This window comes from Hemiscyllium ocellatum, chromosome 30 (assembly GCF_020745735.1).
Source record: "Hemiscyllium ocellatum isolate sHemOce1 chromosome 30, sHemOce1.pat.X.cur, whole genome shotgun sequence".
Lineage (NCBI taxonomy): Eukaryota > Metazoa > Chordata > Chondrichthyes > Orectolobiformes > Hemiscylliidae > Hemiscyllium > Hemiscyllium ocellatum.
Genome location: NC_083430.1, coordinates 45482799 through 45509516, shown reverse-complemented (window position 1 = coordinate 45509516; position 26718 = coordinate 45482799). Strand labels below are relative to the sequence as shown.

Below are 26718 nucleotides of genomic sequence, written 5' to 3'. Positions count from 1 at the left end.
ATGTAAATGACAAAAAGTAGAGGACCCAGCACCGATTCTTGTGGCACTCCACTGGTCACAGGCCTCCAGTCTGAAAAACAACCCTCCACCACCACCCTCTGTCTTCTACCTTTGAGCCAGTTCTGTATCCAAATGGCTAGTTCTTCCTCACACAGAAAGTGAGAATGTTAAAAAGCTTTTTCCCATGTACATCTAAGTGTGGTAAATTTGGCAAATCCAGGAATAAAGAGACTGGGTCCACCTTGACTTCGATCCCCAAGACCCTCTCTATTACTTCTACCACAGCGCTCCCATATGCACGGAGCCTGTGGCAGGACCACGAACAATGAGTGAGGGTACCTGTATTTATTTTGCATTTGGGGCAAGATGATGTTTAAAATTCGCAAGATGACCTGGGGCCAGATGAGCCTGTGAAGAATCTTTAACTGCATAGCATGGGTCCTATTACACATCAAAATCCTCTTTGCATTCTCACAAATGTCCTTGCATGTTTCTGAAGTGATCTCAACTCCCAACACTCTCCCAGACCTCACGTTGACACTCGATGTCACCTGAGGAACCTCCCCCCAACAAAATGATAGAGAGTACTCACTGAAAGAGTGCTCTTAGCCTGAAGCACATTCTTTCCCGTGTCAAATCTATAGCATTCTGCCAAAAGCATGGTCTCCTTTTGCATAAAATCTCTAATCTTAAAGAAACAGAAGAGGTCCCTACTCGACAATTCATATTTCTGAGTTATTTGATCAAATGACATCAACATTTCACCCTCAAACAAATTATCCAAACAAGAGACTCCCCTATCCGCGTAAAGTTTAAACTTGGGATCCATTGTCCCTGGCCAGAAACCTGGCATGCCAACTTTGGGAGTAAGAAACGATGTTTTAGACATATTACCCTTCATCCGCCTCATTGCCCTCCACGCTTTGACAGTGTTAATAACTATTGGATTACAGCAATATTCCACAATTGTCCTCATTTTGTCTAAAAATAACAGGTTGATAAGAAGACACTTCATCTGGTAGGCCTCAATGTCCAACCATATCGATGCTGAGTCCCCACAAGCTCACCTACAAAAGATAGGAGGGAGCTCAATTGATATCGTTTAATGTCCAGGACGTCCACTCCCCTCAATCCCTGGGGTAATTGTAGTTTTGCAAGCTTAATAAGGAGCCACTTATAACACCAAAAAAAAACTAATCTGGCCATTCGATTGCTGAAATGTTTGTCTAGGAAAGAGCAAAGAGAGCATCCGCAAAGAGTACAATAAGTGAGGAAGAACATTCATTTTGATAAGAGCGACTCGACCCGACCTTGATATTGGGAGGTCCCTCCATCTTTGAAGGTCTTGTTTAAACTTGTCAAACAAATGAACAAAATTAGCCTTGAATAACTGCTCAAAGCTGGGGTAACAGAGAGGCCCAAGTGAAGAAAACCTCCCTGTGCCCACTTAAAGGGGAACCCACCTTCTACGCCAGGTATTTCCTTAAGGTAAAATGAAGGGCTTTTGCCCGAAACGTCGATTTCGCTGCACTGGATGCTGCCTGAACTGCTGTGTTCTTCCAGCACCACTGATCCAGGTATTTCCTTAAGACCGCCCCCACCATAGGCACAGCCTCTGAATTTGAAAAATTGATCTTGTAACCTGAGAAAATACCAAATGAATTAATACACCATATCAAACAGGACACTGAGACTGCCTGTTTTGAGAGAAAAGTAAGAACATTATCCGCATATAGTATAATCTTATGCACCTTCAACCCCACCTCTGCCAATAGCTCAGTCACTCAATAGCTCAATGTGAAGAGCAAAGGTGAGAGGGGACAGCCTTGCTGACTGCCCCTACCAATGTTAAAATGATCAGACCATTGGTGAGAACTGCCACCAGAGGATCACCATTGCCCACCTAGTAAAAACTTCACCCAGGCCAAACCACTCCAGGGTATATCAAAGATATGGCCAGTCCACCCAGTCAAATGCTTTCTCTGTGTCCAAAGAGACCACCAACCCTTGAACCGATTGCTGCTGGTACACTTGAATCATGTTAATAATCTCCGAATGTTATTAGAAGATCTGTGACCCATTAGAAAGCCGGTCTGATCTTCTTTAACAATAGGGGGCAACACCCCTTCCAAACTCAATGCCAAAGTCTTTGACAAAATTTTAAAACCAGTATTTAAGAGTGAGATAGTTCTATAAGAAGCATAGTTCTCCGGGGCCTTCCCTTTCTTGAGGATAAGGGAGATATTAACCTCTCTCTAGGATGGCAGGAGGCAATCCCGACTCTACGAATAGTTATACATGTCGAGCATCGATCCTGTCAGTATGTTTACAAATTCTTTATAAAACTCAATGGGAAGGCCATCAGGGCCAGGCGCCTTTCCACTTTGAAGTTGCCTCATCACCTCCTATATCTCTTGGGCTGTTAATTCCAAGTTAAAATTTAACCAGTGGCAGCAAGTGGAAGAAAGACACTGAAAACAATATTTCTCAATTTTATATTTAATTAATTTCTACATTTTCAGGAGACACAGTGATGGATGGAATTTATTGCTAATGATACAGTATAAATCAGAATGCATTGTTCGAATTAAATACTTTAAACCTTAATCAAAAATACATTTTTTCAAAACTGAAATCAAACTGGTGCAATATATTTTTGTGAAACTGCAGACATGTTTAAATTGAAATGCATATGTATATTTTATGGTGTCACTGTACTTTATGATTGCTCAGTTAAGGAGAAATTCTTACATTTTTCAAAGATAAATTCTCAAAATAATCCTTCCATTCTTATCTCAGTTACAATAACGTTTATAATGATCAAGAGAACAAGAGAAATGTGAAAATGTACTACAGGCTGTTTAACAGTTCAGAGTTTCACAAATTGGACAGTGTTCAAAAAATGCACACAACTTCCTTACAAATCCACGAATGTCGTTCCATATACATCAATATATTTCATATTCACAAGTGAATATATGGTCCACATTTTACTATTAGAACTGGAAACTTGTATTTTTTTTCCAACAATTCTACTTCAAGATTTTGCTTCAATTTGAGGGGAGTGGGGTTGGTGGGGTGGAGGAGTCATAGAGTCGTAGAGGAGGAAAAGGAGAGATGTTTGCAAATGAAAGAAAGGAGAATGGAGAACACTTTATGAAATAATGGTCAATTACTGATTACCTAGTTGTTTCGAATCGCATCAATCTCATCTGCAAAGTGAAGGTCCCGTTCTTCTGCGTTAATCTCAGTTTTAAAGTGATTACATATTCAGCTCAATTTTACAATATGGTACACACTTGTTACCCTTGTGGTGCAATGTGGAACAATTATAATGAACCACTGCCTTGCATTGTAATAAGGATACTATGGCATGTAGGATTAGGTCACAGTTTCTGTTCATACTGTCAACACTTCCTTTCATTGGCTCAATTTGAAAAATAGACTTCTTTTTAAAAAATAATTGGAAAATAGATTTTTGATACGACAACTACAAAACAATGCAATTCAAAACATTACAAAGAAATAACAAAAAACTGCACTCTTAAGCAAATCTATATATAAAATCTATATATATATAACTAAACACAAATAAATGAATAATAACTAATAACTAGCTAATAAATAATAATAATACAGCTCAGCAAGACAAAGCACTAGCTCTCAACTATCAAGAGCATTAATTTACACATATTCATATGTTCTCAGTCCCCCTTCTCTGGGTATTAGACTTGTAAAACACAATCAATATGGCTATATAAAAGCCCCTTATTAGTGTGGCAGACAAATCGGTGTCCAGCTAGTCCAAAAAGGGCTGCCAAATCTTATAAAAATGCTCTGTATTATGGCACCCCATTCTTGTAAGAAAATCCAAAGGAATATGCCCTATAACAATCTTATGCCAATCCCACAAACTCAGAGGACTTTCAGATACCCAATCTAACAGCATATTCTTTCTTATGTAAAAAGTAAGGATGTTGAAAAGGTTTCTCTGATGCTTATCTGTAGGGAATACACTGGGCAGGCCGAGAAGAAGAGAAATTGGATCCATCTCCATCCTTGTCCCCAAGATCCTCTCTATTGCACCTGCCACAGTGCTCCAGTATGCTCGGCGCCTACAGCAGGAACACAGACAATGGGTAAGAGTGCTCATACTCGCTTTGCACTTGGGAAATTTGAAGATACTCTTGCTTTAAGTTTTGATTATTAATCTGAAGCCAAGTGGACCCTGTGGAAAATTTTCAACTGTAAAGCATGGGTCCTATTGCAAATCGAGATCTTTCTCGTATTTTCTGAAATATCTTCCCATGTCTCTGAGGAGATCTCAATGCCCAACTCTCTCTCCCACACCCCTGTTTGATCTCGTCTGAGGGGCTGTCCCCAAAAGGTGATAAAGCATGCTGAAGGAAAGTTTGTTCTGAGCACTGAACACCCTCTTCTCTTTGTCAGATCTGTAGGGATTGATTAAAAGTATTGTCCTTTTTTGAATGAAATCCCTACTTTAAAAAAAAATGAAAGAAGTACCTGCGAGATAGCTCGTATTTCCGAGCTAACTGGTCAAAAGGCATGATTGTGTACTCCTGAAATAAATCATCCCTGCAACCCTAGCTGTCCAAAGTTAAATCCTGAGTCCTTCATCCCTGGTTGAAAACCCGGCATACCAACAATCAGTTTAAAAAAAAGTTATAGCAATACTGCCTTCACTCTGCCACATTGCTCTCCATCTTTAACTGTATTGATAACTTATTGGCTTGTGGCAATATTCCATAACTGTTTTCATTTTGTCCAGAAACAGCAAGGTAGTAAGGGGGCAATTTGCCCGAGAAGTTTCAATGTCTAATCATATTGAAAGAGGGTCCCCACAAGCCCAGTCACTCACTTAATATAAAAGCGAGCTTAGTTGATAGTTTTTAATGTCCGGGAGATCCAATCCCCCCAATCTGAGGCAACACACTGCAGTACACCAGAACTGCAAAAAGAGGCAGAACACCTCTACAATGTATTCGCCAAAAATGGATACCCCCGCAATTTCATTAACAGATGCCTAAAGGAAAGACAGCGGAATGAGGACATGCCACAACCCAAAGGACTAGCCACATTACCATACATCAAAAACATTTCTGAACTGACAGCCAGACTACTGCGACCACTAGGACTCATAACAGCACACAAACCAACAGCCACTCTCAGACAACAACTCACCAGGACGAAGGACCCGATACCCAGCATGAGCAAAACCAATGTAGCATACAAAATCCCATGCAAGGACTACACAAAACACTACATAGGACAAACAGGAAGAGATCCGAATCCATGAACACCAACTAGCCACGAAACAACATGACCAGCTATCCTTAGTAGCCACACACTCAGATGACAAGCAACATGAGTTCGACTGGGACAATACTACTATTATAGGACAAGCCAAACAGAGAACAGCCAGGGAATTCTTAGAGGCATGGCATTCATCCACAGATTCAATCAATAAGCACATTGACCTGGACCCAATATACCGGCCACTGCAGCGAACAGCTGGAACTGACAACCGGAAGCGGCAGATACAAATCACCATAAATGCCAGAGGAACCATCACAGAAGCGCTTCACAGGAGGCTCCCAAGCACTGAGGATCTCACCAAGACAGGGGACGAAATGTCTGCAACACAAATCCCAACTCGGTGAACAGAACCACAAAAACGAGCACCCGAGCTACAAATCTTCTCCCAAATTTTGAACTGATAATATGCTTGTAAATTCCTTATACAATTCACTGGGACGTCCATCAGGACCAGGCACCTTTCCACTCTGAAGCTGCTTCACTGGAAGCTCCAGATTCTTGAAAAAGTTTCCAACACTTTCCCTGATCGATGTAATGAATTAAGGGGCATTCTTTTTCCTGGCAAGACATGCTAAGTACTTGTCTTGTTTGTCACCATGCTTTGTTTTGCAAAAATAAGCTCCTTCTTTGCTGTCTGCGTGAGCATGGAGTTCAATGCAGATCGAAGTGCTGTGATCTTCTGTAGCTTAGCCAATGAGGACCTGTCAAAGTAAGCCTTCTTGGCTGCCTTCAACCATGCTTCGAACAGATGTAGCTGCCCACCCTTCTGCCACTTGCTACTGGCGGAGTAGGAAATAACTAACCTACTGGCAAAAGCTTTAGCAGTTTCCCAAAGAATGGACGGGCTACTAGCCGAACCTGAATTAATGTCTGGGAGCACTCTGAATTCATTAGAGGAATACTCCACAAATGTACTGTGCTTAAGAATAAAGGGATTCATTTGCCAGTGTCTCGGACCTGCTACAGCGTCCTTAATCTTAACTAACAAATACACTGGAGTGTGATTGAAGATGGCAATATTACCAAATGTACAAGATACCACCAAGTCCAGGTTTGCCACGGGGGTCAAACAAAATCAATCCTTGTGTGACAGCTGTGCTGATTGGAAAAAAAACATAAAATCTCTGCCTGTAGGGTGGAGGCGCCTCCAGACATCCCTAACTCCACAAATCCACTAGTTGCTCGGTTTGTAAAGAAGGTTTTGTGTGCCTTTGGGCAACCTGTTTACTGTGGGATCCATAAGACAATTAAAATCTCCCCCTGTGCTGAGATTGAAGACTTATCAATTGAGAGAATGCATCTACCAGAAATTCGAGGGGATGGGCTCAGGGACAGTAGACATTTAAAATACCATATTCTTCCTTATTTATCAAAGCTTTAAGGATTATGAACCTCCCATGTGTATCTTTAACACATTCTAGTAATTAAATGGGAGATTTCTCCTAAACAATATGACCACTCCCTTACTCCAAGTATTAAAAGATGAAATGTAAACCTCATCAAAACCATTCTGCTGCAATTTCAAAGTTCCCTATCATCCAAGTACACCTCCTCCTAGCTCGAGCTGCACCACGAACACAAGCAACAACAAAAAAAGAAAATACAAGGAAGAATAACAATGTGAACAAAGAAGTTAAAAATGAATAGTAAGTAAGTACCCCACCCATTCCCGGTATAGCTTAATTTACAAGTTAAAAGTAAATTCCCCATCTGTCCTCGAGCATAATTTAACCCAAATTATTGCCAAAACATAAGAGGGAAAGAAAACCCCAACACAACTCTCCTTTAAAAAAAATATCCAAACAACGCTATGATCTGCACATATTGAATCATTCAGACTAAGTTGGCTTGTCCACTGTCACAAAGCTGGTCCTTTTTTCTAAAAGCTGTTCCTTTTCTCAAGGATACTGTGTCCTTGGTTTGTTTCAGAGGGGTCGTAAACAGGCCAGACTCTGAAGCGGCTCCGTTTAGTACAGAGATGAAAGGCCTTTTTGTTTATATGTAAACAGATGAGTCTTCAAGCCAAACCTTTTATGTTTTTAGAAGTAACCTGTATAAGTCAATGGAGCGTGGCCAGCTCTCTAGCTGAGCAGTTCAGCCTAGTACTATTGGGAGTTCAGTAGTGGGCTGTGTGAAACAGACTGCTCGACTGTCTCTCCTTCTGCCCTTCTAACTTCAACCTGTAAACCTTTGTTTCATTTTTACTGTGTCCAAGGAGGGTTTATTTATCTTATGCATATTCGGAACAGCGTAATTAAGTCTAGTTTGCGATACTCTGAATTCTGTGGGTATTCTTTATTGTGTTCATGGTGCCAAAGCCAGCTGGTACACAATGGTTATGTGTGGACTACTGCAAAATCAATGCAGTTACAAAGACTGATGCATATCCACATTTGCGGTTGGAGGACTGTATTGAAAAGGTGGGACAAGCAAATTACATTTCTAAATTTGTCTTGCTCAGAGGCAACTGACAGGTGCCTTTGTCAGAGAGAGCAAAGGCAATTTCGGCTTTCATAACGCCAACTGGATTATGTCAGTTCAATGTAATGCCATTTGGTATGAAAAACGCTCCAGCCACATTTCAGAGACTGACTAATGAGGTCATTGCTGGATTACCCAACTGTGTTGCTTACACTGATGATCTGATGATTTTTAATCACTCATGGAAGGAACATTTACAACATTTATCCGACTTGTTTGATTGACTTCGGAATGTAGACTTGGTGGTAAACCAAGCTAAAAGTGAATTTGCCAAAGCCCAAGTCACCTTCCTGGGCCATGTTATTGGATGTGGACAAATGGCCCCACGAGATACGAAAATGAAAGTTAATGAGGAATTTCCCTCAGCGTTGGTGAAGAAGGTTCCTGTAATTAAGTGAATTTTACTGAAAGTTTATGCTGAATTTTAGCAGTGTGGCTGCTCCACTCACAGAATTGTTAAAAAAAAGGGCAAGTAGTTTTAGTGGACAGTGGACTGTCAAAAGGCATTTGACAGCCTAAAACTGTGTTAACCACTGCCCCAGTATTAGCAACACCTGGTTTCACAAAGCCTTTCAAGCTGGCTATCAATGCTAGTAATGTGAGTGGCGGTATGGTGCTCTTGCAGGAGGATGATGAGGGAATTGACAGACCGGTCAGGTATTTGATTCCAGGAAGTTCATCAACAGAAATATTCAATGCTGGAGAAAGAGACTTTGAGCTTGGCGTTGGCATTACAACATTTCAGTGTTTATATTACCAGCAATGTATCTGAGACAATCGTATACATTGATCATAACCCATGACATCTGTGGAAAAATTATGGACAAAAATGCCAGACTGTTTAGATGGAGTTTGTGGTTGCAGCCATTCAATTGTGCACGTGACAGGTGACGAAAACGTGATTGCCGATGCATTATCAAGACTCAAATGAGATACAAGGGCATTCTGTGGCGGGTGTGCCACGGCCTGAATTTGCGTGTGGTTGTGCATGTTTGCATGTGTATAGTTAGTGTAGTGTATGGGTGTGTTTAAACTATTAACGATTTTTTAAAAATGGTTTTAAAAGTGATGCCATCTTTTCATGTTGATGGTTCTTTTTTTAAGGGGGGAGGTGCCACAAAGCTGATCCTTTTTTTCTAAAAGCTGTTCCTTTTTTCAAGGATACTGTGTCCTTGGTTTGTTTCAGAAGGGTCGTAAACAGGCCAGACTCTGAAGCAGCTGGGTTTGGTACAGAGATGGAAGGCCTTTTTGTTTATATTTAAACAGATGAGTCTTTAGGTCAAAGCTTTTATGTGTTTTTAGAAGTAACCTGTATAAGTCAATGGAGTGTGGCCAGCTTTCTAGCTGAGCAGTTCAGTCCAGTACTATTGGGAGTTCAGTAGTGGGCTGTGTGGAAACAGGCTGCTCGACTCTCTCTCCTTCTGCCCTTCTAACTTCAACCTGTAAACCTTTGTTTAATTTTTACTGTGTTCAAGGAGGGTTTTTTTATTGGGAGTCTTGTGCATAATCAGAATAGCATTATTAAGTCTAGTTTGGGACAAACGGAGCTCTGTAGATGTTCTTTATTCTGTTCTTGGTGTTTCATTCCATAATTTTATGAATAAGTTTTTGTCTGTTTTAAAATCTGGTAGTCAACCTAACTAACTTTCTCCGGTTAATTTTCACTGAATACTTACTGAAACAAATCACAAAGTTATGGTCTGGGCTGCCTACTTAAGAAGGTTTTGAGTGGTCTGGCTTGGTCCATAAGACCACAAAGTCTCTTGCCTTCTCTGACGAGTCAAAGTGTGCGTATTCGTTAAAGGTAATCTGAAGCATCACCAGGTACCTAAGACAGTACTGAATCCCAAGCTTCCTCAGTTCTTTCTTAATGCCATCATAGGATTTCTTTTCCTGGATCACTGCCACTGAGAAGCCCTGCAAGAACATGATCCGAGAGCCCTCATTAGCTAAAGCTTTCAGATCCTTTCCCTGGATTCTGGAAGCTTCCATAATTCTCTACTTGTCTCTGTACTTATGGAACCACACCAGAATAGGGCGAGGATGTTGGTCAAGACCTGGCCTCTATTCCACCAGTTTGAACCTTGAGCTAATTTGTGGTGTATTATAGATCCGGTGTACTGCATTTGCCTTCTCTTTATTGTTGTCTCTTGCATGTAGCTCTGATAACTCCCATTCCACCTTAATCACTTATTTTCAAAGCCCACAAAGCTAGACTTTTCTTAGACTCTTCTCATAATTAAATTCTCTGGCAGTATGCATCATTCTTGTTGCTCTTACCCCTTTCATTTCCAGAATTTAAATGATTTTTTGAGGCTTATTACAAATTACTGAACAAACAGCTTTGAGAGTTTCTGCCCTGAAACTACAACTGTTGACGTGCATTCTATGATTTCTCCCCGTTTCTGCATTTTCCAAAGAAATTAACCTCATCAGCATTTTTGATATGGTAAAAGTTGTTTTCAGTGACTGTATTGAAGGCAAATATGGAGTGTTTTAGTTCACACAGTCAGAAAAACTCAACCTGTCCTCATCATGAGTTAGAATTGGAAACTGTTATGTTTCCCTCCATTATCCTAAAAGTAGTTGTCATAGAGATTCTATAATTAGGGGGACAGATAAAACTTTTGTGAGCCGGATTGGGAGTCCCACATGGTGTGTTGCTGATCAGCTTGAAAGGATATTGGAGCGGGAGGGAAAAGATCCAGTTAGATTAGATTAGATTACTTAGATTAGATTACTAACAGTGTGGAAACAGGCTCTTCAGCCCAACAAGTCCACACTGACCCATACCCCTACATTTACCCCTTACCTAACACTACAGGCAATTTAGCATGGCCAATTCACCTGACCCGCACATCTTTGGACTGTGGGAGGAAACCGGAGCACCCGGAGGAAACCCACGCAGACCGTCGCCTGAGTCGGGAATTGAACCCGGGTCTCAGGCCTGTGAGGCAGCAGTGCTAACCACTGTGCCAGGTCCATGCTGGCACTAACAACATAGGCATGGCTAAGAAGGAGGAACTGTTTGGGGAGTATTGAGTACTAGGAAGGAAATTGAAGAACAGGTCCTCGAAGATCATAATCTCTGGATTACTGCCTGAGCCATGTGCTAATTGGCATAGGGATAAGAAAATTAGAGAAGTAAACACGTGATTAAGAGATTGGTGTGGGAAAGAGTAATCCATTTCATGGTACATTGGCATCAGTTTTGGAATTGGGGGATCTGTACTGATGGGATGGTCCCCACTTGAACTGATCGGGAATCAGTGTTCTGGTTAAAAGGATAAACAGGGTGGTCACTAGGACTTGAAACTTGGGAGTCAGGGGAAGGTAAAGGGAAAGCAACAGGGAGGATGGAGTCAGGTAGAAAGATAAGCAGCAGGTTATCACATCTGCAGGGTTTAAATTCGAGGCAGACTAGGACTGAAGCAAAAAGGAAGGATAACTTAGGACATATTACTAGAGATGTTGGAAATAATAAGGATAAGAAAATTAGCATTAAGGCACTTTACCTGAATGCTCGTAGTATTCATAACAAAGCAGATGAATTAATAGCTCAAATCGTTGTGAATAATGATGATGTGGTAGGCATCAGAGACACGGTTACAAGGGGTTCAGGACTGACATTAAACGTCCAAGTATTTACAATTTATCGACAAAACAGGGAGGTAGACAGAGGGGGGTGGGGTTGCCTTGTTTGTTAAGAATGAAATTAAATCTATGGCACTGAATTACATAAGGTCAGATGATGTGGAATCTATGTGGGGGGAGTTGAGGAACCACAAAGGCAAAACAGAAAACCATATTGGGATATATGTACAGACCTCCCAGGCCCAGGGGCGCAAGATGTACTGGGAAATAGTTAGGGCATGTCAGAAAGGCAAGGTCAGGGTGATCATGGGAGATTTCAATATGCAGGTGGACTGAGTGAATTATGTTGCAGGTGGGTCCAAAGAAAGGGAATTCATGGAATGCTTACAGGATGGCTTTTTGGAACAGCTTGTTATGGAGCCCACAAGGGAGCAGGCTATTCAGGACTTAGTGCTATGTATGTAATGAGCCAGACTTTATAAAAGATCTTAAAGTAAGGGAACACTTAGGAGGCAGAGATCATAATATGGTAGAGTTAAGTCTTCAGTCTGAAAGAGAGAAGGCAAAATTAGATATAATGCTCTTCCAGTTAAATAAAAGTAATTACAGGGTCATAAGAGAGGGGTTTAGATAGGGTAGATACTAAGAACCTTTTACCGATGATGGAGTCAGGTGTTACTAGGGGACATAGCTTTAAATTAAGGGGTGGTAGGTATAGGACAGATGTTAGGGGTAGATTCTTCACACAGCGGGTTGTGAGTTCATGGAATGCCCTGCCCGTATCAGTGGTGAACTCTCCTTCTTTATGTTCATTTAAGCGGGCATTGGATAGGCATTTGGAAGTTATTGGGCTAGTATAGGTTAGGTAGGACTCGGTCGGCGCAACATCGAGGGCCGAAGGGCCTGTACTGCGCTGTATCCTTCTATGTTCTATGTTCTATGTAACTGACGAAAATCGACTGGAAACAGAGTCTAGTGGGGAGGACAGTAGAGCAAAAATGGCAGGAGTTTCTGTGTGTAATTGAGGACACAGTACAGAGGTTCATCCCAAAGAAAAGAAAGATTATCGTGGGGCAGATTAGACAGTCATGACTAATAAAGAAAGTCAGGAAATGTATCAAAGAAAAAGAGAGCCTTTAAAGTGGCCAAGAGCACTGGGAAATCAGAAGATTGGGAAGACTACAAAAACAATCAGAGGATAAGAAAGAGAGAAATAAGGAAGGAGAGGATCAAATATGAAGGTAAACTAGTCAGTAATATTAGAAATGATAGTAAAAGTTTCTTTCAATACATAAGAAACAAATGAAAGGCAAAACTAGAAATTGGGCCGTTCCAAATTGATGCAGAAAGGCTTAATGCTGGGAGATAAGAAAAAAGTTGAAGAATTTAATAAGTACTTTGTGTTAGTCTTCACAGTGGAAGAGAGGAGTAATATCCCAACAATTAAGGAGAGTCAAGAAGCAGAGTTGAGTATGGTAGCCATTACAAAAGAGAAAATGCTAAAAGGTCTAAAAATTGATAAAACTCCTGGCCCCGATGAGCTACATCCTAGAGTTCTAAGGGAGGTGGCTGAAGAAGTAGCGGTGGCATTAGTTGTGATCTTTCAAAAATCACTGGAGTCAGGGAAGGACCCAGATGATTGAAAAATCGCTTTTGTAACCCCCTTGTTCAAGGAAGGATCAAGACAAATGATGGAAAATTATAGAATCCATCGATAAGGATGAGATTGCTAAATTCTTGGAAGTGCAGGGTCAGATTAGAACAAGTCAGCGTGGATTTAGTAAGGGGATGTCATGCCTGACAAACCTGTTAGAATTCTTTGAAGAGGTAACACGTAGGTTAGACCAGGGAAACCCAGTGGATGCTATCTATCTAGACTTCCAAACATACAATGAACGGCTGAGGATCCTGGGATTATATACATTAGAGTTTAGAAGGTTGAGGGGAGATCTCATAGAAACTTAGAAGATAATGCATGGCTTTGAAAGGGTGGATGTTGGGAATTTGTCTACGTTAGGCAGGAGACTAGGACCTGTGGGCACAGCCTTAGAATTAGAGGGGGTCAATTTAGAATAAAATGAGGAGACATTTCTTCAGCCAGAGAGTGGTCAGCCTGTGGAATTCATTGCCACAGAATGCAGTGGAGGCCAGGACGTTTAAATGTATTCAAGACAGAGATTGATAAATTTTTGATCTCGCAAGGAATTAAGGGCTATGGGGAGCGTGCGGGTAAGTGGAGATGAAATGCCCATCAGCCATGATTAAATGGTGAAGTGGACTCGATGGGCTGAATGGCCTTACTTCCAGTCCTATGTCTTATGGTCTTAAATCACATCCTTTGTTTAGGAGATTTCAGCATTGATGTATTTCACATGCAAATTATGTTGTATTCATTATTAATTAGATCAATTATTTGTATTAAAATAATAAACAATAGAGAATAAACAATAGGTGCAGGAGTAGACCATTCGGCTCTTCGAGCCAGCACTACCATTCATTATGATCATGGCTGATCATCCACAATCAGTATCCTGTTCCTGCCTTATCCCCATACCTCTTGATTCCATTATCTTTAAGAGCTCCATCCATCTCTTGCTTGAAAGTATCCAGAGACTTGGCCTCCACTGCCTTCTGGGGCACAGAATTCCATCTATCCAGCACTCTCTGGGTGAAGAAGTTTCTCCTCAACTCTATTCTAAATGGCCTACTCCTTTTTTTAAAAAAGTTTGTCCTCTGGTTCTGGACTCACCCAGCAGGGAAAACATGCTTCCTGCTTCCAGAGTGGCCAATCCTTTAATAATTTTATTCGTCTCAATCAGATACCCTCTCATCCATCTAAACTCAAGTGTATACAAGCCCAGTCGCTCTAATCTTTCAACATATGATAGTCCCGCTATTCCAGGAATTGACCTCATGAACCTACGCTGCAGTCCCTCAATAGCCAGAATGTCCTTCCTCAAACTTGGAAACCAAAATTGCACATAATGTTCCTGGAGCTGTCTCACCAGGGCCCTGTACAGCTGCAGAAGGACCTCTTTGCTCCTATACTCAATTCCTCTTGTTATGAAGGCCAGCATGCCATTAGCTTTCTTCACTGCCTGCTGTACCTGCGTGCTTGCTTTCATTGACTGATGTACAAGCACGGAGGAGAAAGTGTGGACTGCAGATGCTAGAGATCGGAGCTGAAAACGTGTTGCTGGAAAAGCTCAGCAGGTCAGGCAGCATCCAAGGAGCAGGAGAATCGATGAAACGTCGATTCTCCTGCTCCTTGGATGCTGCTGACCTGCTGCGCTTTTCCAGCAACACATTTTCAGCTCTGATGTACAAGCACACCTAGATCTCATTGTATTTCCCTTTTACCTAACTTGACTCCATTTAGATAGTAAACTGCCTTCCTGTTCTGTCCACCAAAGTGGATAACCACACACTTATCCACATTAAACTGCATCTCCCATGTGTCTGTCTACTCACCTAGCTTGTCCAAGTCACTCTGAATTCTTATAACATTCCCCTCACATTTCACTTGCATTCAGCATTTGACCATGACATTAAAGGTCAAGTCCCAGTCCAGAAGGTTGAGCATATAATGTAGGCTGCCTTTAAAGAGCAAAAGGAGTATTACAAATGCTTGGCTAACCTGTATCCCTCAATTAACAGCCCCACCAAGTTATCCAGTTATTTGACTCTCACTTTCTGAGAGATTATGCTATCGGTAAACATGTTGGCACATTTACCTACAAATTGCTGATGTATATTTCAAAATATCCAATTGCAAAGTAACCTTACCTCAGGGTGTACCCATTTATAGCTAGGTTTTCAGCTTTACAAAGAACAGGCCACACTATATTTAGGTTGACTTCTGTAACAGTGAAATATGTTGTGTGTTAGATAGCACAATGCTGCTGTCCTTTTAAAGAAGTAATCTTCTGATAGAATGTTCACACACAAATATAGAAATACATGCTCCAACTAATTTCCACAGATCAACCGTTTCTTATGGAAAAATTGCCAAATTTTGGGATACACACTTTAATTTGGAAAAGCTACAGACCTGTGGGGCAGCACGGTGGCTCAGTGGTTGGCTCTGCTGTCTCACAGTGTGAGGGACCTGGGTTTGTTTCCAGCCTTGGGCGACTGTCTGTGTAGAAATTGCACATTCTTCCTGTGTCTCTGTGGGTTTCCTCCAGGTGCTCCGCTGTCCTCCCACAATCCAAAGATGTGCAAATAGGTGAATTGGCCATGCTAAATTGCCCTTGGTATTCAGGTATGCATTGGATAGATGCATTAGTCAGGGGTAAATCTAGAGGAATGGGTTTGGGTGGGATACTCTTCAGAGGGTTGATGTGGACTTGTTGGGCCAAAGAGCATGTTTCCACATTGTAGGAATTCTATGACAATGATTTCACGGTCATCATCAGATACTTAATTCCATTTTTAAAAAATTGAATTCAAATTCTACCATTTGCCATGATGGGATTCAAACCTGGGTCTGCAGAACATTAGTTGAGTTTCTGGATTAGTAGTCCAGCAATGTTACCACTAGGCCTTCACCTTCCCTTCATGGTCTTACAGTTCAAGGAGCAGAAATTTGTCTTGGGTGATGATGTAGAAGGTTGTTATCAGATCAGTCACCCCTACGTACAGCACCTGAAACTAAGTTTCATTGCAGTCAATAAACTTAAATGTCAGGTCTTTGAGATGGAATTCTGTCCTATAGTGTGTTTGGGAGTTGAGAAAACAATCAGACATAGTTATGATTTCCTTCAAAGTCTGTGGTCACAAACCTAAAGTTATGACTGCAATATGTGACAAATCATGTACTTGCTTGGGCAAGATAGCAATTGGAGTCAATAAAATGTTACAGTTTTAGGACAGTAGAGCATTAAATTGGAAATAAACATTTTCTAGTCTGTTTAAGTAACCAGTTATTGTGGTTGCTCATAATTGGCCATTGTAGTTTATTGTGACATCGTGCTAGAGAATTCTAAACCTGCATATTTTCCAATCAATCTGTTTAAGATGTTATTATGAAGTGTCTCTGGAGCAGGTGGGACTTGAACGCAGGCCTCTTGTCACAGAGGTAGGGACACTACCATTGTGCCACAAGACCCTTGCATGTTGTGTCCTTATTGCATTGTACACCATGAAGACAAAGGTACCAACATTTGAATTTGGTCAATTTAATGGGGAAATAGATGTATTCGGCTAATTGAAGGCTCAATTAGAGGCCAAGCAGCATCAGAGACAGTCTTGTGTAACAGAACACCATCTCCTAGCAAGGGGAGATTTTAGATCACCTAAAGATACTGAATGTGGATTTGGAATTGTTCAAAATCTGGAAATGAAGGTTGAACTTTAACTTGCTTGAACTACTCAGAAAAGAGATGACAAAAAACGATAGAAGAATACTCTATTTAGGTGACTAAAAATAAAGACAAAGATGCAGTTTTTGAGGAGGCTTATCAGGGAGGAGACAGACAATAGGTTGAGAGGGATTTCTGTTTAGACAACAACCTGCATTTGTATAGTGCCTTTACAATGGAAAAACATTCCTAAGTGAGTCAAAGAATTGACTGTTGTGAGATGTGAAGAAAACTTGGCCGGAAAGGATTTTAAAGTACAGTAATCACAAAAATGATTTCTGACATTGCCTCATATATATACTAGAGATGTCACATTAGATTTGATGTAAATATGTTAGAGATAATGAACAGCTTTATGACTGACTTGCAATACAGCTTCAATTATTGTCACATTTTGTGTTTTGTATTGCTTATTCTGTTTGGTATTAACTCAGTGAAAATATTATAAACAACAGTTTTATAGGCACCATTGAACAGAAAAGGTTTTTACAGAAGGATTTACAGCAATTGAACAGATTCAAAAGAATAAATGACTGGCTCCTGTTCCTTTGTTCTTATGGATAAGAAATGACATACGTACTTTTTAATCAATGAATGTGAGATGCCCAAATAACAAAATACACAACAATTATTAGGGTATTCAGTATGGCAGAGAAATTAGGAAGGTCTTAAATTATGAGACTTTGTCAGATTTTGAACCATCACATTGAATGCTGATGATTGCCATATTAAAGAGTAGTCATGATTTGGAGATGCCGGTGTTGGATTGGGGTGTACAAAGTTAAAAATCACACAACACCAGGTTATAGTCCAACAGGTTTAATTGGAAGCACACTAGCTTTCAGAGCGACGCGGAGCGAGTTCTACGCTCAGCATCGCTCTGAAAGCTAGTGTGCTTCCAATTAAACCTGTTGGACTATAACCTGGTGTTGTGTGATTTTTAACCAATTAAACCTGTTGGACTATAACCTGGTGTTGTGTGATTTTTAACTGTATTAAAGAGAGTATTGAGGCAGAGCTACATTTTATTTGTTCAAGTTACTGGCATTCTGTAAAGTGTAGCGAGATGGAGTTACAGCATTATATTCTCTTTTATTGATTGGATTTACAAAATAATTGATAGCATTGTGAGCAAATTAAAATGGCAACAAATACAAATTCAGATCTTAGGAAAGAAGGGAAGCAATAATAACATTTTTTTTATGGTAGAAAAGACTGAAATGACACAAGTAGTCAATGGTTTTGAGAAATCATAAAATGAATGTCATGGCAACAAAGAGGAAACTTAAAGTACCGCAGTGTGTAAATAGTGAGAGCTGATGTGGAAAAGGGATTTGTGCCTAACTTGAAAGGACATCATGAGAATTATGATATTTAGTTTATTTTTTTTATTCACAGTAGAATACTTAATTTATGGATTTGACTCTCATCAAGCTATGGCATACCCAATCAGTGAGCAGCATGTCACTCTTCTACAACTAATGTTTTATTCTTATGATAGAGCTTGGAGGGCATACCAGGAGCAGTACAATGAGGTATCAACCTGGTGAAAGACAGTATGACTTGCATGCCAAACAGCACATGATGGACAGAGCTAAACAATTCACAAGCAATGGATCAGATTAGAATTCAGCAGTCCTGCCATATCCAAGTCATTGAATAGATCATTAAACAACCGGGGTACAACTTTGTACAGACTATACTAGCTAATAAAATTTACCTAAGATAAAAGATGTTGTTTAAAAAAGAAATTGGGCTTTATGGCTGGGCCAGCTTTGTTACCATTCAGAAAGTGGCGATGAGCTGCTTTCTTGAACTGCTCAGTCCATTTGGTATTGAAAGTTTGGTGCTGGAAAAGCACAGCAGGTCAGGCAGCATCCAAGGAGCAGGAGAAATGATGTTTCGGGCATAAGCCCTTTCTCAGGAATGAGGCTTGTGGGCCAGGGAGCTGAGAGATGCCTCCAGCATCTGTAGTCCTCACTTTCTCCTCGTCCATTTGGTATGGTAGACCCACAATGCTGTTAGGGAGGGAGTTCCAGGATTTTGATCCATAAACAGTCATTCAATTTCTGAGATAGTTTGATGAGTGATTTGGAGGGGAACTCGCAGGTGGTGGTGTTCTCATTATTTGCTGCCCTTGACCTTCTAGATGATACAGAGTCATGGGTGGTGAAGGTAGAACAGAATCATAGAATCCCTACAGTGTGAAAACAGACCTTTCAGCCCAACAAGTCCACGCCAACCCTCCAAGTCCATGCCAACCCTCCAAAACATAATCCACCCATACCCATTCCCCCTATCTTATTACTTTACATTTACCCCTGACTAATGCACGTAAACTATACATCCCCTGAACACTAAGGTCAATTTAGTATGGCCAATTCACCTAACCTGCACATCTTTGGATTGTGGGAGGAAACCCATACAGACACGGGGACAATGTGCAAACTCCACAAAGACAGTCTGTCTGAGGCTGGAATCGAATCTGGGTCCCTGGCACTGTGAGGCAGCAATGTGAACCAATGAGCCACTGTGCCATCCTTTGGTGCTGCCTAAGGAGCCTTGGCTACTTTTTAACTCCCCCTCCCACCTCATATTTGCCAGCAATGTACACTGGGGTACAGAAGGAAGTGTGTTCATATGCGATTAATTACAGACAGTGCAAAATTTCTGATTAGGTAGGGATTGAAATTTGAAGACTGAATAAATCCAGATCCCCAATGTCCACAGTTTCAAAATTTATGATTTAGATTTTTTTTTAAACTTCTTTTTATAATCAAGAACTAACTTGCCTAACTTCACTCCCTCTAAAGCAACATTCAACAATCATTGTGAAATTGTGTGCCAATAAAAATCTACCTTACACACCTACAGTGACCTGACAATTCAATTATCATGTAGGGAAATTCAGTGCAGTCAAATCCCACAAATAACCAACTGGTGCATTTTTGGGTGGAGAAAAGGCTAATTGGTCGGCATTACTCTCGCCTCTCTGAATTTTACCTGGGGAATTTTCATTTCATTGAAATAGACAGCTTTGGATGGTCTTATCTAAAGTACTGCAGCTGGAATATTATTTTGAATTATATTGGAGGCATGCTGGAAATCACAGTGGGTCAGGTGGCATCCATGCCTCTCCTCACTACACCCCTCCACTATTGCATTAATGCTGCCCCCTCCATACTTCATGTCAGCTCTGATGAAGAGTCATATACCCTTATTAGCTCGGTCACTTCATGTGGGCTGCCTGACCCGCTGACTTCCAAATTTTTTTTGTTTTCAGTACAGATTCCGGCATCGGCAGTAATTTGCTCCTACCATAATATATTGGTTTTCTACTGGTGCAGGTACTATTGACTCTTCCCTTTGGAAATGCAGTTCTTTTCTGGTATCCTGCTACAATGGTCTCCATGTAAATTAGGAGTCAAATTTTGCACAGTGGGAGTTGTGCTCTTGACTCTGAGTCATAAGGTTGTGGGTTTACCACTCAGAGTTTTCTGTGCACAATTGAGGACAACATATCAGTGCATACATGCACAATTGGAAATTTTAAACAATAAACCAGCATCTCCTCCCAGAAAAGATCACATGGCGTTATTATAAAAACAGCAGAGCCACGTAGAGGTTAAGATCTCCTAAGTGACTCGCTGGCGAATATTTATTTCTCAATCAACACCACTGAAACAGATTTATTACATTGTTATTTGTGGGTTGTTATCTCTCCCCTTCTTACATTCCAACACTTTTGCAAAGCGCTTTTGGACATGCTGAGGACGTGAAAAGCGCTATTTTAATGCAGATAGTTTTCGTACGTGCTGACGTCCACTTCACTATTTCCAACCCTAAACAGTGTAACCTGAACCAATCAAATAACCAAATTAGCACCGAAAACAGAAATTGCTGGAAAAGCTCAGCAGGTCTGGCAGCATATGTGGAGAGAAATCAGTTAATGTTCCAGGTCGAGTGACCCTTCTTTCGATTTTTAACTAAATTGGCATCCCGATATTTCATGCAGAAAACCTCAATAAAAAGCCAAGTTATGTGATTTGCCAAAACTAAAACGAAATTTGCGACAGTGGAGATGGGCGCTCTCGGAATTAGGCGAATTGTTATCCACTTGATCTGCGGTAGGCGCTGTTTCATTCTTTACATCAAGGACATCCGATAGAGACATGGAAAAGAAGTGATTATGGAAAGAAATGAGCATGGGACACTACCCAGACTCTTCGAAATCGACGTGATATTTGCATGGCCTTCAAAAGCAAAACCGCAGGCACCAAGGTATGGACATGGGGAGATAGTCGGAGATTAACAGTTCATTTTGAAAGGCTGAGGATTGATTGGTGAAACACAATCCTCTCTCTCAGAAGCGGAAGTAAGCGTCCATTTCCCTGGTCCGAACAACACAATAGCCGGACAAATAAATAAGGTGCCCTCTCCCCAAGTGCATTAATGAGACGCCGTCTTGGGTTTTGTTATTCTGTTAATAATCGTAATTAAATGCAAATACAAACAATATTATTTTTAAGAGCATGGAAACGCCATTGTTTACAAGATCGGCCGTAATGACAGATGATGGAATATACGCATGACGTTAATACAGGATTTTGAAACCAGCGTTCACCTCTTGATTATGAAGCACTTAGCAAACTCACCAGCACACACAGCTAGTTATTCAGACATTCACGATTAGAAGCTTGCAAAACCGATTTACTTTCTACATAAAATGTAGATACTGCCTGGGGATGAGCTGTAGTTTTGTATCTGAGGAAGAATGGGAAATTGCATTGCTCTATTTTGATGTTTTAGTAATGACAATACATACTTTAAGAATTAATTTGATCTACGAACAGTGTTTTTATCCTTTGACATTTTGTCGTTGAACAAACACGGGAAGTTTTAGTAACACATTCAACCCACCAATCAAATCCGTTGATGGCAGGAACTGATTATATTTATCAAAGCTGGAGTTGCAACAGTCCAGATTTTTAATATTGGCTTTACTCTGTTCTGAAAGAAACAACAGAGGAATTAAGTGAAAAGGGTTGGAGGAAGCCACTGAACTTTTAATCCGAATGGTCTGTAAATTGTAAAGCTGTGTAGACTGTGAGTGAACTGAAATTATAGTCTCCCTGAGTTTTTTCTCTTTTATGATGTTAAAAATCACATAACACCAGGTGATAGTCCAACAGGTTTAATTGGAAGCACATTAGCTTTCGGAGCGTCTCTCCTTCATGAGGTGATAGTGGAAGGCTATCACCCCTTGTTAACAGCTAACCTGAGAATGCAACTTTTTAAAAAAAAATTGTGATTTACACATGAAAGAAGTGGATCTATCATGGTATTCAAACAGATGAAAGACTCAACAGACAATCAATTTTTCAATATATAATTTCAGTTATATCACACTAAGTTTTTGCTACAAATTCTGTGTTAGAATTGAGCCTTCCACTATCACTTGATGAAGGTGCGACGCTTCGAAAGCTAGTGCTTCCAATTAAACCTATTGGACTATAACCTGGTGTTGTGTGATTTTTAACTTTGTACAGCCCAGTCCAACACGGCATCTCCAAATCATGACTCATATATGATGTTCACCCAAAGGAACAGAGTTGAGAATTCATAGGGCAGTGGGTTCAAATCGACTTTTCCTGAATCCACAGTATTTCAGTAGCATTTTACCACCCATGTAAAAGTAGTTTAGTCATTTATCTGTCAATCCATGCAAACTCAGATTGTTCATTTTCATTGATACATTGTTAAACTGCAAAGGGCAGCTTTGTAACTTTAGGTAACCAAAGAAAATGAAATGCCTTAGTGAGATAAAGCTATTCCAAGACTGGTTACTAACATGTCCAGTTATCTACCAAATTGTAGAGTTACATTTTCTGAGAGTAGTTCCTTTCATGGGATGTGACCATAGACTATAAAATGAAGGAGCAGGAGTGGGCCAATCAGCCCACCATGTCAGCTTCATAATTCTGTCACATCGTGGCTGCTCTGATCATTTCAACTCTACTTTCCAGTCATTTCCCCAGAACTCTTGATTCTTTTTGGCGCTATGGTGGCTCAGTGGTTAGTCCTGCAGCCTCACAGCACCAGGGACCGGGGTTCGATTTCCACCTCAGGTGACTGTCTGTGTGGAGTTTGCACATTCTCCCCGTGTCTGCGTAGGTATCCTCCGGGTGCTTTTGGTTTCCTTCCACAGTCCAAAGATGTGCAGATCAGGTGAATTGGCCATGCTAAATTGCCCATAGTGTTCGGCGCATTAGTCGGTGTAAATGCAGGGGAATAGGTGGATTACTGTTCGGAGGGTCGGTGTGGATTTGTTGGGCCGTAGGGCTTGTTTCCATACTGTAGGGAATCTAAATCTAAATTCCCTTACTGATTAAACAACAATCACTTGTGGGATGTGGGCATTGCTGGTTGGGCCAACATTATTGTTACCCTTGAGAAGGTGGTGGTGAGCTGCCTTCTTGAATCTCTGCAGTCCATGTGATGTAGGTTGACTTGCAATGCCCTTTGAGAGGGAGTTCCAGGATTTTAACCTAGTGACAGTGAAGGAACAATAATATATTTCAAGTCAGGATGGTGAGTGACTTGGAGGGAACCTTCAGGTGGCGGTGTTCCCATATATTTGCTGCTCTTGTCCTTCTAGATGGAAGTGGTCATGGTTTTCGAAGGGGCTGTCTATGAATTCTTGCTGATTTCTGCAGCGCATTTTGTAGATGGTACAAACTGCTGGTATTAAGCATCGATAATGGAAAGGGTGGATGCTGTGGATGTGGTGCCAATGAATTGGGCTGCTTTGTCCTGGATGGTGATGAGCTACTTGAGTGTTATTGAAGCTGTATCCATCTAGGCAAGTGGATCACACTCCTGACTTGGGCCTTAGATGATTGACAGACTTTGGCGAGTCAGAAGATGAATTCCCACAATATTCCTAGCTCCTTATAATCACACTATTTATATGGTGAGTCCAGTTGAGTTTCTGGTTAATGGCAACCTCCAGGATGTTGATAGTGGGGGATTCAATGATGGTAACACCACTGAATGTCAAGAGGTGGTGGTTAGATTGTCTCTTATTGGTGACGGTCATAGATTGGCATTTGTGTGGCATGAATAGTTTGCCACTTGTCAGCCCAAGCCTGGATATTGTCCAGATGTTGTCACATTTGAACATGGATTGCTTCAGTATCTGTGGAGCCATGAAGGTGCTGAACCTTGTCCAATCATCGGCAAACATCCCATCCTGACCTCTAACAACCACAACCATCTTCCTTATGTCCCAGGTATGGCTCTGACCAGCAGAGAGTTTTTTTCGTGATACCCATTGATTGCAGTTTTGCTAGGGCTTCTTGATGCCACAGTTGGTCAAATGTGTCCCTGATGTCAAAGGCTGTCATTCTCACCCCATCTCAGGAATTCAGCTTTGTTATCCATATTTGAAGCAAGACTATAATGAAGTAAGGAGCTGAGTGGCCCTGGTGGAGCAGGTTATTGCAGAGTAGCTGCAGCTTCATAGCAATGGTGATGACACTTTCTATCACTTTATTGATGGTTGAGATTAGACTGGTGGGGAAGTAATTGGTCGGGTTGTATTTGTCCTGCTATTCATGTAAAGGACATACCTGGATAACTTGCCGCATTATTCGGTAGATGCCAGTGTTGTAACTATACTGTAAGAGCTGGCAAGGGGAGCAACAAGTTCTGGAGCACAAGTCTTCAGTACTATCGCTGGAATGTCATCAGAGTCCACAGCCTTTGCAACATCATTTATCCACTTACCCCACTGTTGGGCAGATGCTGCATGGGTTCATGAACGGCAAGTCATGCTGAACTAATCTTTTGGAATTCTATGAAGGCATTAACAAGCAAGGTGAACAACAGGGACCCAGTAGTTGTGCTGTACCTAGATTTCCAAAAAGCCTTTGACAAAGTGTCGCACAGAGATTGCTGCGTAAAATAAAGATGCATGGCGTTATGGGTAAAGTATTAGCATGGAAAGAGGATTGGTTAACTAACAGGAAGCAAAGCATGGGGATAAATGAGTGCTATTCTGGTTGGCAATCAGTAACTAATTGTGTGCCTCAGGAATCAGTGTTGGAACCACAATTATTTACAAGTTATACAGATGATTTAGAGTTGGGGGCCACGTATAGTGTGTCAAAGTTTGCAGATGACACTTAGATGAGTGGTAGAGCAAACTGTGCAAAGGACCATGAAACTTTGCAAAGGACATAGATACTTTAAGTGAGTGGGCAAAGGTTTGGCAGATGGAATACAATGTTAATAAATGTGAAGTCATCCATTTCATTAGGAGTAACAGTAAAAAGGACTATTACTTGAATAGAAAAAAGTTGCAGCATGCTGCTATGCAGAGGGACCTGGGTGTCCTTGTGCATGAATCCCAGAAGGTTGGTCTGCAGGTACACCAAGTAATTTTGTCCTTCATTGCCAAAAGGATTGAGTTTAAAAGCAGGAAGTTTATATTGCAGCTGTATAGGGTGCTGGTGAGGCCACACCTAGAGTACAATATGCAGGTTTGGTCTCCTTACTTCAGAAAGGATGCACCAGGACTAGAGGGGGTACAGGGGAGGTTCATGAGGTTGATTCTGGAGTTGAGGGAGTTGGCTTATAAGGAGAGACTGAGTAGACTGGGATTATATTCACTGGAATTCAGAAGAATGAGGGGGCATCTTACAGAAACATAAAATTATGAAGGGAATAGATGAAATTGGCATAGAGAGAATGTTTCCACTGGCAGGTGAAAATAGCACAAGAGGGCATTGCCTCAAGATGACAGGGAGCAGATTTAGGACTGAATTAAGAAGGTACTTCTTTCACCCAGAGGGTTGTAAATCTATGGAATTTCTTGCCCACTGAAGTTGTTGATGGTACTTCAGTAAATGTTTTTAAAGCTAAGATAGATTTTTTTTGAACAATAAAGGAATTAAGGGATATGGTGAGCGGCAGGTAAGTGGAGCTGAGGCCACAAAAAGATCAGCCGTGATCTTATTGAATGGCGGAGCAGGCTCGAAGGGCCAGACGGTTTACTCCTACTCCTAGTTCTTATCCAGCACCTCCAATTATTTTTTTGATTTCACATTAAATTGACTGAAGAGTGATATCTGTGATGCTGGAGCTCACTGGAGGAGGCTGAGATGGATCATTCACTTAGCATTTCTGGCTGAAGATTGCTGCAAATGCTTCAGCCTTAAAAACCTTTGTCTCAGTCTTGAATAAACTGAATGACCAGGTCTCTATGGCTTTCTGCAGTAAATAATTCCACAGATTCAAATACTGAAACAATCATTTAAACCCCTCAACTAAGCAAGTTAAGCCTCACAACACAATTTAGCCATTACCCATTTAATAGTGGAGTTTAGTAATGATTGAAGCAAGAGTGTCTGGCTCTGGATGTATCCAGGGTTCGATTCTTGTGCAGTTTGGTTCTCCACAGTTCTGCTTTTGAAAAATCCTGAAGTTGAATCTTTAGGATTTTCTGTCTTGTTAAGCTTGTCGTGTGACATGATTTATGACACTCCTGAAGTCACCAAGTCTGTGGCTTGCTTATTTATCTGGAGTGAAAGCCAGATGCTCTCAACTTAGCTTCTCTGTTCCCTGTTATATTCGGAATTAGCTGTTGTTTTGAAATACAGCCTGCCTGACATTAACTCCTTGAATTCTTCTGCAGGCAATCTTAGTTTCCCATTTGTCACAAGGCAGCTGGTTGTCAAGTAGGTGTTACTTCCTATCCCACAGTTTTTCTACACTGCTACAATTTCGTCCCCCCAGGATTGATTACTTGGCTTGTTGCTTTTAATTCCTTTCTAACACTTTGAGCTTCTCTTTTATCTCAGAAACAGATTATTCCAGAAATGTTAATGCAGGTTCTTTCAATCCATGAACAATTATTAATGTTCTGAAGTTCACAGTGTCA

General features: G+C 41.0%; 1 protein-coding gene across 2 annotated transcripts in view; it reads left to right on the top strand.

Annotated features, from left to right (window-relative positions):
- The first annotated feature begins 20678 nt into the window (after window positions 1–20678).
- The window catches only part of LOC132829954 (putative transmembrane protein 244), a 41770-nt gene continuing 35730 nt past the window's right edge, over window positions 20679–26718 (top strand). For both annotated transcript variants that reach the window (XM_060847382.1, XM_060847381.1), the window contains exon 1: window positions 20679–21056. In XM_060847382.1, coding sequence (XP_060703365.1) covers window positions 20965–21056 — 92 coding nt within the window. In that variant the 5' untranslated portion in view covers window positions 20679–20964. The remainder of the gene's footprint in view (window positions 21057–26718) is intronic.